General features: G+C 42.0%; 1 protein-coding gene across 1 annotated transcript; it reads left to right on the top strand.

The window, feature by feature from the left end:
- On the top strand, positions 8,247 to 8,963 carry LOC107641313. Its single transcript, XM_016344810.1, has one exon. It carries the CDS (start codon positions 8,247 to 8,249, stop codon positions 8,961 to 8,963), a length of 717 nt encoding a protein of 238 aa, XP_016200296.1.

The raw sequence follows: 15,871 nt of genomic DNA, 5'->3' as shown, positions 1-15,871 counted from the left end.
TACTATTTTTACTATTTTTTTTTCTCTTTCGTTATCATTGTGCCCTTCACTACCACCATCTTCTCCTCCTCTTTCTTTTTAATTTATATAAGGAATGCTAGGAGCCAGCAAATTTTGTGATTTGTAACCATCAATTAACTATCAATGATATTTTTAATGGTGTGAGATTTCATCCAATAGTATAAGATTACTCACTTTTCTTTTGTTAGTTAAGTGCTAGCCAAATTTTAATAAAAGTGCTGACCCCTAAATCTTCTCTTAAATTTTTTCATCTCCTTTTTTTCTTTTCATTCTCTTCTATCTTCATTATTGTCAATCATTATCATCATCGTTATCGTTATTGTTATTGTTATTTTTATTGTCATCATCGTCGTCATCTTTTTCTCTTCCTTTTTCATTTTTTCTCTTTTATTATAGTCTTCGTCACCACCACCACCACCACGCCACTACCTCCGTCTCTTCATCCTCTTACTTTTTTCATTTGAATTTATTTGATCTCTTCTTTCTTTTCCCTCTTCCACCTCCTACTCCATCATCATTATTATCATCATCAGCATCTTCTTATATGTATAACCGTTCAAATTTAGAATATACTGAAATTTCTTAATACTGATAACACACAAAATAAAATCAGTTTAAAACAAGCTCAAACTAAAAGTGCATCTTATTTAAATCCAAAATACACATAAAATATTGACGATACACAAATAAACTCAGTTCAAAACAAAAACAGACCAAGTGCACCTTATTTAAATTCAGAATACACTGAAATTACTTAATGATGACGTCACACAAATAAACTTAATTTAAAACAAGCACAAACCAAAAGTGCACCTTATTCAAATTCAGAATGCACCAAAATTATTTAATGATAACTCAAAACGTCGTCTTCTTCTTCTTCATTATCATCATCATCATCATCATCATCGTCATCATCATCATCATCTTTTTCTTTTTATTTTCTTATTCATCTTTTCCTTCTTATTTTACTTTTTCATAATTCTCCTTATTTTACTCTCTTAACAAGAATAAAAATAAAAAAAATCAAACAAAAAAAGAAGAAATATATAATACTATAAAATCACTAAAAAAACAAAGAACCTACGTTCATTTAATTAAATAAGATTGCAATACAATACAAACATGTTCATTCAATTCTAATATGAGAAGTAATGTTCCTTAAAGAAGAAATAAGAGCAACAAAAAAGAAAGAAAGAAAGAAAGAAAGAAAGAAGAATGAGAAGAAAAAAATATAATATTAAAGAAAACGTTTTTGTGCTTTTGTAACAAAATCGGTATAAAATTAAAAAATTTATATGTTATTGTTAAGAAATTTCGATGTTATTTGTTCTGATAAATTTTGCATATTTCAAAACTTTTTCTCTTCTTTTTCTTTCTTTTCATTTTCGTTGCTTCTTCTTCTTTTTCATTTTTTTTCATCTTTTTCTTATTTTATTTTTTTATAATCTTTTTTGTTTCACTTTCTTAAGAGGAATAAAAAAAAAATCAATACTACAAAATTATTAAGAAGAAAAGAAAAGAAAAACAATAATATAATATTTTGTTTAATAATACAGTAATTAAACCATTTTGTTTTCCATCTTTGGGTTCACGACACGAAGTGGTGGACTAGTTGCCACTTTCTAGAATAAACCTTGGAGATACTTTGATAATATTCTGTGTTGAATTTTCATACACGGTTAAGTGCTAACTCCTCTGTTTTGGGAAAACAGAGCATCCTTTGTCCAATGTTTTACGATGTCTATATAATAAACACAAATTGCCTTTTGAATTTCCGTCAACCATTTGAAGATGTAATACATTAGTTTGTAGAGTAAATACTATTTCCATTCTTGATCATTTTTTTTTTTAAAGATTACGAGGTTTTTAAATAAAAAAAAATATTCTGTGAACAAAAATTTGAACCCAACATTTTTATTTTTTTATACAAATTATTATTGTCATTAAGTAATTTACTTTGTTAACCGTACATAAATAATATTTGATCTTATAAAATATAGAATGGCTGAATATTTTATTTTTACATATCAGTTAAATAAGGTCAACCTAAAAAATTTAAAGTGTATGTAACTATTATGGATTCGGCCCACGGATCTATGACCTGGGATAAACCCAAACTCGGCTACCCGGGGCCGGACCATCAAAACCCTCTAGGAGGCTAGAAATCGGCTCTACTAAAGCCCCCAACCAACTTTCAAATTTAAATGTCCATCTTATCTTACTCAGATTCAGATAAGATAAGATAACTATCACCACCTATAAATAAGAGGACCCAGGTTCCCAGGTATTCATTCATTCCACACACCTTATACCTCTCAGATCCATTCTGACTTGAGCGTCGGAGTGTCTTTGCAGGTATCTCCCCCCATTGCTCCAGTCAAGCGATCCGGCATCCGCCTCAACCCGCAAGTTCTCAATCCATCTCTCAACCCGTATAAGAGACATCTTGTACATTGGCGCCGTCTGTGGGAAACTTGCGCCAATCAAGCCGGAATGGGGGACATACCGGAAGAGACCTCCCTAAGCCAAGACAACTCTCGAACGAGGAACCCAACCCCCGAACACCAAGAGGTCACAAACCGCAGAAGGATAGCAAGCACCATCCACCACGCCACTCCTGCGCAAAATAAAGAAAACGAACACGTCGCCGCAGAACCACGGCACCCCGAAAACACCGGGGAAAAAGCGGCACAAATAATCCAAGATCTCTACCTTCGAGTCCAGGAACTAGAAGGAAGAATAGCCACCGGGGAAAGGCGCAACGCCGAAAATGGAAGCCACGCAACCTCTAGATCAAAATCTCGTCGCGGCCGATCGCCAACCCGACGAGAGAAACAATCATAGCACCTCGCGCAGCCCCAGACGTGAAAAATCGCCAGAACGGCGACACAGTAAAAGGTACAACCGTAGCGCTTCTCGTGATCTAAGTCGTCAACATGACTCAGACGAAGATCGGCGACACCGAGAAACCAAGCGCACGAGAAACGAACACACGATAATGGGAGCCACTCCCTTCACGGAAAGGATCTTAAAAGCAAAACTCCCTAAAGGATTTGACAAACCCACGGACATGAAGTATGACGGAACCAAAGACCCCCAGGAGCACCTAACGGCCTTCGAGGCCAGGATGAACCTAGAAGGTGCAGCCGACCCAGTCCGATGCAGAGCTTTCCCGGTAACCCTAGCCGGACTGGCAATCAAATGGTTCAACGCCCTCCCTAACGGATCCATAACCAGTTTCCCCGACATTTTGCGAAAGTTCATGGCCCAGTTTACAACCAGAATCACCAAGGCTAAACACCCCATCAGCCTGCTAGGGGTCACGCAGAAACAAGACGAATCCACGCAAAAATACCTCGACCGCTTCAACGATAAATGCCTAACGGTCGACGGACTCACGGATTCTGTCGCAAGCCTCTGTTTAACCAACGGGCTCATGAACGAAGATTTCCGCAAACACCTTACCACCAAACCAGTATGGACCATGCACGAGATCCAGAACGTCGCCAGAGACTACATAAACGATGAGGAAGTCAGCCAGGTCGTCGCCACCAACAAACGGCAACACGGCAACGCCCAACACGGAAATTCGACATCTCGGCATAATCCAATATCCAGAGAAAATTAGAGGGACCAGCCCAAACAAACAAACACAAACCGACCACCCAGGATCGGCAAATTCTCTAATTATACACCCCTAACAACCCCAATTACCGAGATATACCACCAGATAGCTGATCGAGGTATTATCTTGAAAGCCCGACAACTCAAAGAAAGAACAGGCGGCAACAAAACCCTTTATTGCGACTACCACCGAGGTTACAGGCACAGGACACAAGACTGTTTCGACCTTAAAGACGCCCTCGAGCAAGCCATAAGAGACGGCAAGCTCCCAGAGTTTGCCAAAATCATCAGAGAACCAAAACGCGCGGAAAGAGACAGGTCGCCAGAGAGAGAAGGGCGCAACCCGAGAACGCAAAAACAACCCCCCATGGAAAGTCCAGAAGACGATCCTACCATAATAGTAAACGTTATCACGGGCAAAGACGTGTCAAGCAAGTCAAAATCAACACTAAAAAAGGACCTCAAAGTCCTGGCCGTCAGAGACCAAGCTCCAACTACCACTGCCGACAAAACGATAACTTTCCTACTTGAGGACTGCAAACACGGCACCTCAGCCGAAGACGCACCTTTTGTCATCTCGGCAAGAATCGGAACGGGACTAGTTCGAAGAATACTGGTAGACACCGGCGCAGACTCCAACATCTTCTTCCGAGGAGCCTTCAACAAGCTCGGGCTCCGCAACGAAAATCTCCAAACGCACCACAATGGCGTCACGGGACTCGGAGACAACTTTCTCAAACCGGACGGTTCCATCACCCTCCCCCTCACCATAGGGACAGGCAACCAAAGGAAGACAATTCTATCAGAATTTGTGGTCCTAAAAGACTCCACCGCCTACAACGTCATCCTCGAAAGAAAAACAATCAATGACTTCTCTGCCATCATCTTTACCAAATACCTCCTTATGAAATTCATAACGGAAGACGGCTCCATAGGTACTATCCACGGAGACCGAGAAGTCGCAGCAGAATGTGACAATACCAGCCTAGCTTTACGAAAAAAGTCTCGCGACGCGGCTGGGATATTCCTAGCCGACCTGGACGCTCAACAAGGCGGCCAACCTAGGCCAGAACCAGAAGGCGACATGGAAAAACTACAAGTAGGGCAAACCAAAGACGAATACACCTTTATCAACAGGAACCTTCCATACGACCTTAAAGAAGGTCTTTCCCAATTCTTGAAACAAAACAGAGACTTGTTCGCCTTCACACCAGCCGACATGGCCGGAATAGACCCCGACTTAATGTCCCACCGGCTAGCCGTAGATCCCAAAGCCAAACCCATAGCACAAAGGAGACGAAAAATGTCGTCAGACCGAGCGGCCGAGGTCAAAAGACAAGTAAAAGCCCTACTCGAAGCAAACTTCATCGAGAAATTGCCCTATACGACGTGGTTAGCAAACGTCGAACTAGTAAAAAAGTCCAACGGGAAGTGGCGAATGTGCGTCGACTACACGGACCTCAACAAAGCTTTACACGACCTGGCTGGCAAACATCGTACTAGTAAAAAAGTCCAACGAGAAGTGGCGAATGTGCGTCGATTACACGGACCTCAACAAAGCCTATCCAAAAGACGCCTTTCCCCTACCAAACATAGACAGATTGGTAGACGCCGCGTCTGGCCACCGATACCTCAACTTTATGGACGCATACTCCGGCTATAATCAAATACCCATGCACCGACTCGATGAGGAAAAAATAGCATTCATCACCCCCGACGGGATGTACTGCTACACAGTCATGCCTTTCGGCCTAAAGAATGCCGGAGCCACCTACCAAAGACTTGTCAACAAGATATTCCAGAATCTGTCCGGAACCAAATTAGAAGTCTACATAGACGACATGCTCGCTAAAACCGAATCAAGCGAGCAACTCATCAGCGATCTCAGGCTCATAATGAACACCCTATGAAAGCATCGAATGCGACTCAACCCGACAAAATGCGCCTTCGGAATAGAGGCAGGAAAGTTCCTCAGATTCATGATCACGCAGTGCGGAGTCGAAGCTAACCTAGAGAAATGTCATGCCATCCTCGATATGACAAACCCAAAAAACCTTAACGACATACAAAAGCTCACCGTCCGGCTCACCGCGTTATCCCGTTTCCTCGGAGCATCAGCACAAAAAGCAATCCCCTTCTTCAAACAGATGAAGAAAGGAGCCCCCTTCAAATGGAAAGCAAAATGTGAGAAAGCATTCCAGCACTTCAAAAGAGTCCTAGCGGAACCACCAGTTCTCGCCAAACCCCAAACAGGGGAGACCATTTACCTATACCTCTCTATAACGGAAGAGGCACTCGCAGCAGCACTCATCCGCGAAAACGAGAAAAAAGAACAAAAACCCATATACTTCATAAGCAAAGTCCTACAAGACACAGAAACTCGTTACTCGTGCCTAGAAAAGCTAGCTTTCGCACTCCTCACGGCCTCCTGGCGCTTACGACAATATTTTCAAGCCCATTCCGTGACAGTCCGGACCGACCAAGCGTCAAACAGGTACTACAAAAACCCGACCTAGCAGGAAGAATGCTAGCATGGTCCATCGAGCTATCCCAGTTCCAAATCAAGTTCGAACCCCGAAACGCAATCAAAGCACAAGCCATGGCCGATTTCATTGCCGAGATGACACCGGGAAACCCCACCCCCGAGTCATGGAAGCTGCACGTCAACGCTCATCAAACGTCACCTCCGGAGGTGCCGGAGTCATACTCGAAAGCCAAAACGGGGTCGTAATCGAACAGTCAGTACGATACGAGTTCCCAGTTTCAAACAATCAGGTTGAATATGAGGCCCTCCTGGCAGGCCTAGCCCTAGCTAAGGAAGTCGGAGCAAAGGTCCTGGAAGTAAATACCGATTCCCAGGTAGTCAGTTCCCAGATTAACGGAGACTACCAAACGCGAGATCCCCTACTCCAACAATACCTTGCCAAGGTAAACGAACTAAAAGAAGAATTCAATCACGTGACCATACAACACGTTCCTAGAGAACGAAATGCCAGGGCGGACCTCCTTTCTAAGCTAGCCAGCACCAAACCAGGACGTGGCAACAAGTTGCTAATTTAGGAAGTCGTTAAGTCACCGTCCATATCGACCACGACTAACGCCTGTCTGACACACTCCAGCCAAGGATCATGGACCCACCCTATCCTACAATACCTCCTCAACGGAACACTGCCAGAAGACCCCAAGGAGGAAAAACGGACAAAAAGAGAAGCCGCCAATTATACGGTCATCGCCGGACAACTATACAAGCGCAGATTCTCGCAACCCATTCTCAAATGTGTCGAGCCCAGGGACACGGAATACATACTCCGCGAAATCCATGAAGGCTGCTGCGGCCACCACATCGGGGGTAAAACCCTGGCCCAGAAAGTCATCAGGGCAGGATACTTCTGGCCCACGATCATCCGGGATTCCATGCAGCTGGTAAAGAACTGCGATAAATGCCAAAAGCACGCCAATATCCACCAAGCCGCCCCCCACCAACTCAGCATTATATCGGCAGAACGGCCATTCGGTACCTGGGGAATCGACCTCGTCGGGCCCTTTCCTACGGCACCCGGTCAACTCCGATATCTCATCGTCGCCGTAGATTATTACACTAAATGGATCGAGGCCGAATCCCTGGCCTCCATCATGGCAACCCAATGCCGAAAATTCCTCTGGCGGCAGATCATAACCCGGTTCGGAATCCCCGAGATCGTCATCTCGGACAACGGAACCCAATTCACCGATAGGAAATTCAGAGAATTCCTAGAAGGGCTACATGTATCCAACTGTTTCAGTTCGGTAGAACACCCCCAAACAAATGGGCAGGTGGAATCCGCAAACAAAATAATCGTCAAAGGGCTCAAAAAGCGGCTCGACGAGGCCAAGGGACTATGGGCCGACGAACTCGGATCAGTCTTATGGTCATATCGAACAACCCCTCAGACGACCACCGGGAAAACCCCTTTCCGTTTAACATACGGCGTGGAGGCCGTCATCCCAGTAGAGATAGGAGAGCCAAGCCCAAGGAGAACGGTCGGGGGTAACGACGAAGATGCAGAACGAGACCTCATCGACGAAGAAAGAAGCATAGCCCATGTCAGGGAGCTAGCCCTAAAACAAAGAATCAGCCTAAGGTACAACCACCGCGTCATCCGACGGAAATTCGTACCCAACGATCTCGTCCTACGACGAAACGACATTGGAACCCCGACCCCAGGAGAAGGGAAACTCACCCCCAACTGGGAAGGACCATACAGAATCAAAGCCACAATCGGAAGGGGAGCATACAAGCTTGAATGACTTAACAGCGATGAAATCCCCAGGACATGGAATGCCGCCAACTTACGACACTACTACACTTAGACTGACCTAACCTACTTAGGTCACCCCTTGTTTTTCTTCTTCTCTTTTATTATTCGTTTTCCTTCTTTACTACATTTGTTTTCCCCTTTGAATTGTGTCATAACGGCAGAACGGCCATTTGGAACATGGGGTATCAACCTCGTGGGCCCCTTCCCCATGGCACCCGGACAACTCCGATACCTCATCGTCGCCATAGATTATTACACTAAATGGATCGAGGCCGAACCCCTAGCCTCCATCACGGCAACCCAATGCCGAAAACTTTTCTCGCGACACATCATAACCCGGTTCTGGATCCCCGAGATTGTAATCTCGGACAACGGAACCCAATTCATCGACAAAAAATTCAGAGAATTCCTAGAGGGGCTGCACGCATCCCACCGTTTCAGCTCGGTAGAGCACCCCAAACAAACGGACAGGTGGAGTCCGCAAACAAAATAATCGTCAAGGGACTCAAGAAACGGCTCGACGACGCCAAAGGACTATGGGCTGACAAACTCGGATCAGTTCTGTGGTTGTATCGAACAATCCCCCAAACGGCCACCGGGGAAACCCCCTTCCGCCTAACATACGGCGTCGAAGCTATCATCCCGTTAGAGATAGGAGACCCAAGTCCAAGACGAACGATCGGGGGCAACGACGAAAAAGCAGAACGAGACCTCACAGACGAGGTGAGAAGCATAGCCCACATCAGAGAGCTAGCCCTAAAACAAAGAATCAGCCTAAGGTACAACCATGGTGTGGTCCGACGAGAATTCGTACCCGACGACCTCGTCCTACGACGAAAAGACATTGGCACCCCAACCCCAGGGGAAGGAAAACTCACCCCAACTAGGAGGGCCCGTACAAAATCAAGGCAGCAATTGGAAAGGGAGCATACAAGCTCGAATGACTTAACGGCGACGAGATCCCGAGGACCTGGAACGCCGCCAACCTACGACGATACTACACATAGGTCGACCCTCTAAGCCATTTTTTACCTTGTTTTCCTTTTGACTTTGTTTTCCTTTTTGCTCTAATTTTTTAATTTTGCATAAAGTGTCAATCTCGAGTACTTTTTCCCGCCATAAACGGAGGGTTTTAACGAGGCCCAATAAAACTCCATTTTATTTTACCTTTCCCCCTTTTTACCTCCCCAAAAGGAACAGAAACACGGCCACAACACCGAGAACTGATCACCCTTGGGGCCTAACAAACAGATGTCCTCAAACGCTGACGGCCTACCAAAGGCCCTAAGTCACGACGGCTTAAACATGCAACGGCTCGGAAAACATGCAAACGGCTCGAAAAACATAAAAGCCTGAACAGCCACACGAGTCATCAAAGAAAAAGCGAGTCATCAAAGAAAAAGCAAATTATAAGCGGCCACAATGGCATAAACAAAAGTTCAAAACATACCAAATACACGGCCACAGGGCCAACCAAACATCCAAAATAAAACCAAGTTTCAAACTAAATGTAATAAAAACTATTCGAGGTCAATGATCTGACCATCACGGACGGTCTTGAAAGCCCCCATCACAGACACGTCCACACCTGGAGCCAACACCGAAGCCTGAGCTCTCATTGTTTCCTCGGTAGCCACGATCGCACCCTTCGCATCAGCCAATAACTCCGCCTTCTCCTTCTTCAGAGCAGCAACTTCAACCTTCAAATCCTCCACCTCGCCAAGGAGCACGGCTGCCTGAAAACCCGCATCGGAAGCCCGCTGCCGCTCCACACCCAGCTGAGAGAGAAGAGAAGTCTTAACCTCGGAAAGACGGAGGATCTCGGCCCCAGCTTCCTCGGAAGACTTCACTGCCTTCTCTCTCGCTATCTCGGCAGCTTCAAGCTGCTCTTTCAACTTAGCCGCATCAGCTTGGGAGAGACGGAGCTTCTTGTCCAACAAACCGACCTGAGCCATCACGGGCTCAGCCTTCCGGACAGTAACAGCAGATCGAAGGAGGGCGCGATACACTGACTTAGCTTGAAAAAGAGACATCGCAGTCATCAAAAAATGGCTCAGTGCCAGGCATCAAATACTGATCTATGAACCCTGAAGCATCAAAATGTCGGTCCATCACGGTAGGAACAGCACCATCCTCCTCCAATTTCTCGCTGCTAGGCTCCTCAGGCCTCTTCCTCTTCCGGGAGGCCTCGGCAGCCGTAACCACAATGACTTCCTCCTCCGGCGAGTTCACGGGGCCAGGGGAAGCCTGAGCTCCAACCCTAACCCCAGACGAAATCACCTCCTGGGAAACAGCTCGAGAATCCGCAGTAGGATTAGAGACTGGGGTACTTGGAGATGCCGACGACCCCTCCTCCCGGTCCATCGCTGCCTTCAGCCGCGCCAAAGAAGTCAAGCCACTGGCCATCTCAACTGAAAAATCAAAGAAAAACTCAAAGTTACAAAACTGGAAAACAAACATAAAAACAAGAGAAAGCAGCAGCCACACACCAATATACGCCCGGCAGGCCATAGGATCCCCCATAAAGTCTCGAGGATTTAACGGGCGCTCCCCGAACAAATGCCAAAGGACACTAGCAATGTTCTTATCCTCTGGAGACAAACCATCATAGGTGACCTTAGTCAACACCGACGGCCCGGAACGAAAATTCCAATAGGTCGGAAACCGGCGCTCGCCCTCTAACGTCAACCAAAAAGGACGATGCCCTTGGACAGGGCGCACTTTAAAATACTCTCTCTTGAAACCATGAAAGGAATCTTCAAAGAAACCAAATATGCGGCGATGAGGCTGAGCCCGGAACGACATATACCCTTTCTTATGCTTCTCCTCTTTAGTCGGAAGAGTACATAAGAATAGAAAAAGGAAGACAGGAACAGAAACCGGAAGATCGAGATACTGACACACAAGCTCAAAAGACCGAACGGCCGCCCAACTATTCGGGTGAAGCTGAGACGGCGCCACGGAACACCGACCCAGCAGATCCTGAACAAACGGCGAGAAAGGAAGTCGCACGCCGAGCCGAGTAAACATCGATTCATAAACCCACATCCAGTCCGGCATAGTGGGCGAATCAAGGTTCAGATAACAAACACGCTCATCGGCGTCCGGACGGGCAAGCTCGTACTGCCGCTCCGCATCACCGCTACCATAAATCGCCCCCTGATCACGGAGCCGTTGGAGATCGGCCTCTGTCATCCGCAACGGAACGCCCCACACATCGCTAGTCACCCAGGTATAGCGAGCGGGGATGCCCTGGAAGGGGCTATCGGAGTACCCACACCCTCACTCCTCCGCCGATGCATACCTAAAACAGGAAGGAGCACCACCATCAGCCTACTAACCCTACGCAGAAGCAAGGAAGACAACCGAAAACCTACTGCCCACTACCAACCCAACACAGCGGTGCTCAGCCCCTTCAAAACACGAATACCACCACCCAAAAACACAAAACGCAGTACAAAAAGCAAATGGCAAAGCAATGCATGGCAAATACAAAATAACAAAGCACCACAAAATAATGAAAGCAAGAAGGAATAGAGAGATACCAACCTGATAATGCAGAAAACAAGCCTGGAAAACGCCGAAGCTGGGAAGCAGAAACTCAACCCCAAATAAACGTCAGAAACGCCACAGAGAGAAGGAGATTTTTTTTCAGAAGAGAAAACGAAATGAACGAGGGAAGTAAGAAGGAAAGCCAAAACGGTTTCAAAAAAGGGCAAAAAGACGCAAATAGCCCTGAATAATAAAAAGGCGCGTAGGGGCAATAAAGGAAAGACACCTAAAAACGTCCACTCACAATAAATCCCTTGGAAAAAGAAGCCAATAAAGTACGCCTCGAAAAACGCAACAGGCGCATTAGACACAGAAGAGTCACGTCAGACCAAAACGGCCAGGCGAATCTTTGGTATGACCATAAAGATCAGGGCCGGCGCAACGACTTCCCCTCAAAAAGACAAAAAGAATCAACCGACCTCGCTCACGGTCGAGACCATATCTCCCAACGACAAACCGACCTAGCTCACGGTCAAAACCACATCTCCCAGCGACAGACCTCGCTCGCTCGCTCTCCCGCTACGGGGGCAACTGTTACGAATCCGGCCCACGGATCCATGACCCGAGATAAACCCAAACCCGGCTATCCGGGTCCGGACCATCAAAACCCTCTAGGAGACCAGAAACCGACCCTACTAGAGCCCCCAACCAACTTTCAAATTCAAACGCCCATCTTATCTTACTCAGATAAGATAAGATAAGATAACTATCACCACCTATAAATAAGAGGACCCAGGTCCCCCCAGGTATTCATTCATTCCACACACCTTATACCTCTCAGATCCATTCTGACTTGAGCGTCGAAGTGTCTTTGCAGGTACCTCCCCCCATTGCTCCAGTCAAGCGATCCGGCATACGCCTCAACCCGCAAGTTCTCAATCCATCTCTCAACCCGTATAAGAGACATTTTGTACAGTAACTATGTAAGATTTGAATTTAAGAATTTAAATCTACAAATAAAGTTAAAATGGAACTCAAAATATATTATTATAGGCAAAATTCAAACTTTTAACAAACTAAGTTTGGTAATGAACAAAGAATCTGATTCAATAATGAAAAAAATTTAGGTTGTGTTTGTTTACAGAGACAAGACACTAAAACAAAGATATAGAGATATAAAATTTTTATAATATAAAATAAAATATTTTCTATAAAATTAAAGAGAATGATAAATAAATGTATTTATGCATCAATGATTATTTTGTTCTTATGGAGTTTGTACTTGTTCTTCAAATTATCGATTTTGTTCTTGTACTTGTACTGTTGTTATGTAGGATATTCCGTTAATTATTTAATTTTGACCTCTAAATTGATGCTAAATGAAACTTTTTTGGATTTAAATAGGACACTTTAAACCTTAAAAATCAAAACAAAATTACGTCCAAATATAAAAGACTAATTTAATACTTTATTCATAGATATAAGAGAATTGAACTTAAAAGATGAGAGAAATGTGCAATTTATTATCTTAAAATTAGATAAACCTAAAGACAATTTATAATTTTAAAATCACCTACGAAGATAAGTTTATAACATTATAATTTCATGGTATATGTATTATTTTAAATGCATAAATTTAGCACTTCTCCCTCTCCTTTTCTCATGCAGGACGCTTTTTTTTTGGAGGAACATCCTATAAAAAAAAAGTCTGTTGTTCATAGAAGTTTCTAAGGATTGAAAAAGTATTTAGATATATGCAAAGAAAGAGAAACAATATTCTATTATTTTGTAATAGCGAATGTGTGGATATAAAAGAATAGTTTCACATATTGCCATTTTTTGGGTAGAACAAAGTCAATGTCAAACTAGTTTTAGAATTTAAAGTATTGGATAATCAAAGTCTAATAATTTTTGTTAAAGTGGCCATGCATAACTAAATATTTAATTTATATAAAAATTGTACAACAATAATGCATTGGAATTCATTTTTCTATATATTGTTTTATTTTTATAAGTCAGTTGACTATTTTTAACATATATATGAAATTATTGTACTTCTATTTAATTATTGAATTGTGTTGTCAATATGTCATTAAGAAGGAATTAAGCTACGATTTAACCAATAAGAATCTCCATTATAAACGTCGTCCAATAGATGTGAATTTTCTCTTAATTATTTTTGAAGTTGGTCAAAGAAAATTAATAAAAACTTGACGCATTATGTTTTGTATTTTAGTTTCTAGTGGAACTTGACGCATTGTGTTTTTTCCTTTTTTATTTTTCAACGTGGAGCTTGACGCATTTCGTTATTGTTAATTAAACAAGAAATAATTATATATTATATATCTATTCAATGGTAATAACAATGTATTGATATTTTTTTTTTTTATTTTAATGATCATGTAGCCCTCTATTCAATATATGTGGTGGGGGCTAGTATTACGGGTCGGTATCTAGTTGTATTATTTACCTGCCATTCATCATCACAAAATGTGATTAACAGTGATGATAATGATGTTATAGTAAAAATGTAAAATACACACATATTTTTTAGTGGTGGTGTATGAGTTAGTTGACTCATCAATAATTAATAATTTTTTAAAAATAAATCAATGTAATGTTTCTTTTATTGGGATATAATTATGGACCTGCTTATCTGATAAGATGGCATGTTTATAATAAGTAGAAAGAGGAAGAGATTTTTATATTTATATTTTAATATATATTTTATACTGATAATTAATTTTAGTATATATTTAAGACGATTGTTTTATATAACAAGACACTAATATTCTAGTTTTGCACCTATCAAACAAGAGAAAGAACAAAACATACATTACTACATTAGTATGTTTTAAGCAGAAAATTTAGGATCCATGATTTTAACGCTTAGGATTGCATATATAATTAGAATCTTGAAGGCTTAAGTGGTTAACAAAAATAAAAAGACAAAAAGACTTAAGGCTGGTTAGGTATTATCATAATAATTGGCAGTGTGATGTGTTCTTTGGGCATTATTAGCAAGGCACTTAGGCGTATTTTGTTAGGATAATATTTGGATTAAAAAAATATTATTATTTGTATAATTAAATGGACTCGGGACTACACCCAAATTCGGTTTCCTGGGTCCGATCCGCACCTCTCTCCTAGAAGGCTCGAAACTGGTCCTCCAGAACTCCTAACCAACTTTCGAATTCAAACGTCTACCTTATCTTAGCCAAATAAGATAAGATAAGATACTCGTCATCACCTATAAATAGAGGACTCAAGTCCCTCCAGGTATTCATTCATTCCTAACACCTTACACCTCTCAGATTCATTCTGACTTGAGCGTCGGAGTGTCTTTGCAGGTACCTCTCCCCATCACTTCAGTCAAAGGATCCGGCCCTCGTCTCGACTCGCAGCTTCCCGATCTATCCTTCAAACCCGTACCAGAGACATCTTGTACACCTTTCATGGTACTGAAATTGGAATCTTTCTTCAGTTGACGTCTGAAATTTTGGGGATCAATGAGAACGACCCATCATCATTCCTTTAATTGTTCTGTTCCTCTTTGAGATGCCAATACTTTTGTTTAATGGACTTGGCCTTTACCATATATATACTCTTCATATTTTTGTTTTTCACCTTTTTATATATATTAATAACGAATCACATTAAATATACTTAAAAAAATTAGCTAACAGATCAATTATTTATATAAAATATGTATTGATATATGAAATATACGTATAAAATAATATATATTTTATAAATACAAATATTAAGTAATTAATATTTTTTCACTAAAACATTAGTTTCTTAGTTTTTAATATATAGATAATAACTGATCGAGTTTATTGTGCATCAAGCATTTTTAATTAACAACTAACGAAAAATACGATGAATTGAAGAATTTATTAGGTGACATATTTACTTATTTTTAACCACTTTCTACTTTCTAGTTTCTGCGTCTTCTTTATCCGTAATGCACTTTGGCAACTATTAACATTAATAAATTAGTAATTAAGTTTCGTAATTATCATCTCTTTAATATTGTATGCAGTTATGCACTAGAGACTAGACGTAGACCATCGATGGCTTTAACTTTCTACTATACGGAATTCACCTTTTTTTTTAATTCATTAATTATGTAAGCTAGCTAGTTTACTTCATAGCAATAATAATTTCATTATCTTTTGGTGGCTTCTTCCTTCCAGAATAATAATTAACAATAGGACATGAATACTACAATATGGTAAATTACTTATATGCCCTGCATGCAAAGTCGCATTCTAGTAGAAGTTCAAAAGCACACCATAATTGAATCACTAAAAAAAATTGAATAACATATAGATGATTTTAATATGAAATATAAGAATATTTAATTATTGAGAAAATACCATTCTCTTTTTCTACAAGGCACTAAAATAACATTTTCTTTCTCTCTATTTATA

Source organism: Arachis ipaensis, chromosome B05 (assembly GCF_000816755.2).
Source record: "Arachis ipaensis cultivar K30076 chromosome B05, Araip1.1, whole genome shotgun sequence".
Classification (NCBI taxonomy): Eukaryota; Viridiplantae; Streptophyta; class Magnoliopsida; order Fabales; family Fabaceae; genus Arachis; species Arachis ipaensis.
The sequence above is the reverse complement of the archived record's forward strand: the minus strand, read 5'-3'. Positions and strand labels throughout refer to the sequence as shown.

Excerpts from the sequence above, each read along its gene's own strand:
- LOC107641313 (XM_016344810.1), top strand. The coding sequence starts at position 8,247 with ATGCCGAAAACTTTTCTCGCGACACATCATAACCCGGTTCTGGATCCC.